At 45.4% G+C, this 2,696-nt stretch overlaps 1 protein-coding gene across 1 annotated transcript; it reads right to left on the bottom strand.

The window, feature by feature from the left end:
- Positions 1-2,413: 2,413 nt before the first annotated feature.
- On the bottom strand, positions 2,414-2,617 carry T265_15876 (hypothetical protein; the record flags this gene model as incomplete). The annotated part of the gene is made up of 1 exon (XM_009179282.1): positions 2,414-2,617. A coding segment is annotated over one exon (204 nt), but the record flags the coding sequence as incomplete, so codon positions are not given.
- Positions 2,618-2,696: the final 79 nt, after the last annotated feature.

Genomic DNA, 2,696 nt, shown 5'->3' with positions numbered 1-2,696 from the left:
AACCTTGTGAGTAGTTTCCTTTATGGGTGGACTTTGTTCATTCACAAAACTGGCTGCATTCCACTTGTGTATGACAAAAACATCGGGCTTACACTTAGTTCACTGGAGGATAACCATTCGAATAGTTCATCACATTGATTCCTAACGAGAACTGTTTAACTGGATCGATTCCTGCCACATAAGTAAGGCAGATTTAGAGGTCATAATGTGACTGCTTTGACTTCATTCTTCCTGCTGTCTTTCAGCAGCATATGTCGGATCCACGACATGGCAACTTCTAAGACAGTACGTTGGCATCTCACTTTCCACAGCCTCACCAAACTCGATGGCTCGGTCAAAAGTCCCGTTTCGTAACGGACAAGTGACAGTGGTAACTCGATCAATCATCCACCGAGTAGCTAATGGGCTGCATTTATCGATTCAAAGGCTGAAGCGGTTGCAATGCGATTTCGAAATCTGGTACTATGCTGTCAAAGATGAATCGTACGAGCTGTAATTCTGCGTTGTTCACTCCGCAGGAATCGATCAGTTCGGTTGTTCGAAGGTCCCCTGGACCAGCTCACAGCAGAATGCACTGATTTACGCACCAAGTTCGTTTTAACGGACGACTCAGCGGAGTCTGAGCTGAATTTCCCGTTTATGCTATCCTTCAACTGAATGTGCTACACAGTTGGTACGATATACGAGATATCGCAGTACATTTTCTTGGCGACTGGTGTCGCCCTTCCACTTCACACCCATCAGGTATGCACAGTCCAGGAATTCCAGCTGGCATCCAAATGTACGAAATTCGCCAGCTGCATTCGTCTACACGCCAGTTTGGGTTCCGTGGAAGATTTAACTGAATCACGCAGCCAGTGGCGTCCGTGGATCAAAGTTATCGTCTTCAATGCCTGGTTGTCCAATTTTACGTGCTTGAGCATATCTCCCCTGCTGTCGATTATTCCCATGACCTTTAGTCACCATGGCAACAGAGACCAACGACCCACCGGCACATAGTTTACAGTTGGTAAACTCTACTAGCCTGAAACATCACCGACACCACCGAATGAATTACTATAGAAGTTTCTTACTGATGCCTTTGCCTTGAAAAAAGGTTCACTGCTATTCCGGGGCAAAAATTCGGGGTGGCAGGAGCCCCCGAAATCCCAAAGTTTATGTGGAGAATACCTGGACAAACGGGAAACACAGGTGGTAAAATTATCTCCATTTTCATTAGCATATCGTTTTTAGCAATAGTTGAATTTAGGTATGCTTCTTCCACAGACCTGAAAAACTGACGAGTGCTCACAAAATCATCAGGCCATCCATGAGATTGAGGAGACGTTAAGGTGTAGAAAACAAACTCCGCTCTCTAGTTTGTCAGTGTTTGTCACAGTTCCGCTGGTTCTGTAATCTTTTCCACGTGTCTTCTCTGATGGCACTGGAAGCTCGCATTGGATTAGATTGGTACGTGTCATCTCAAACGAATCTAAACGCAAGTCGTGTTTTGGTTCCGCCTTGTGAGCATCCGAACGTGAATGATCTCAGAATGACTAATTCTCAGGTATCATAACAAGCCCAGGTGTGACTGCCACCAGTCTTTGTCTTAGAATTTACGAAAAATTATAATTAATGGTAGTCCACTGCCCAGCTGCCATGACAACCGAAGGAATTGCGACGGTTGAGATTCTGCCACGTATATCGAGGCCAGCCGTCACTAATAACCGAACATCATATCACTTGGACGGATGTGTCACGTGCAGGACAAGGGCCAAACGAAGGCATGCCCTGATTGGCCAGAATGCCAGCCAATCCGAGTCGAGCATCTTTGGCCCGACGCTTCTCGTCCCCTCACGGAGACTCTGGTAGGTCTTGTGGAAGTGACTACCCTATAAATACAGTTGTAAGAATTTTCATTTGTCTCCATAAAGGGCTGTCTAGAGCCACCGTGCCTTTTGATACACCATAGTGGGCGGAGCAGGAAGCTAAGGGACCGGTACAGAGTTGCACTGCCGTTCAACAGGACACAACACCACTTTGGCCAGGCCTAGACAAGAGAGCGATTATTGCTTACGCAGTCGTTTTCTCACACCGTACGGTGCGGCAGGCCCTAATCAAAATGAATTTTTTCCTTTATCTGTTTACGATTCAGAACAAATAATTACGTGGATGAGTTCTAATTTTCGGAGCTCTTCTTGAGTGTTCTTGTTTGAACGACAGACATCTGAAAACAAAACTTTCACTGACTAACCCGTGGGTTCCCACTTCGGAATGTTCTTTACTTAGGAGCTTGTTGCTAATGGAATTTACTCCGTTGGAGTATTTTTAGCGTGTAGGAACCAACTAACTTAGTATCACTCTATCTAAACGCGTTTACTCAAGCCTCGCAGCTAACCGATTCAAAAAGTGCCTTTCCTACAGAGCAACTCACTTCAATACTAACTAGATCCAGTTTCGTGATGTCATGAACCATTTGTCTCATACGGTCCGCATCCTTGATCACTGTGAGCACAGCTTGACTTAAGTGACTGAGTCCCAAGGCTCGTCTTAGACCTTTTGTGAAGCCGCTCAGTGTAGTCAGCTTTGCGTTTGCCAAGTTTGCTGGAAATTGCCGAATCGCAGACCGTAGATATGGCTGAAAATAGAAAAGTATTCTTGCAGATACAGTGTATACAGTACAGTGGGAATTCTGACTTTGTTTCACTGAAAGTCAG

This window comes from Opisthorchis viverrini, assembly GCF_000715545.1.
Source record: "Opisthorchis viverrini unplaced genomic scaffold opera_v5_1578, whole genome shotgun sequence".
In the NCBI taxonomy this organism is placed as follows: domain Eukaryota; kingdom Metazoa; phylum Platyhelminthes; class Trematoda; order Opisthorchiida; family Opisthorchiidae; genus Opisthorchis; species Opisthorchis viverrini.
The sequence above is the reverse complement of the archived record's forward strand: the minus strand, read 5'-3'. Positions and strand labels throughout refer to the sequence as shown.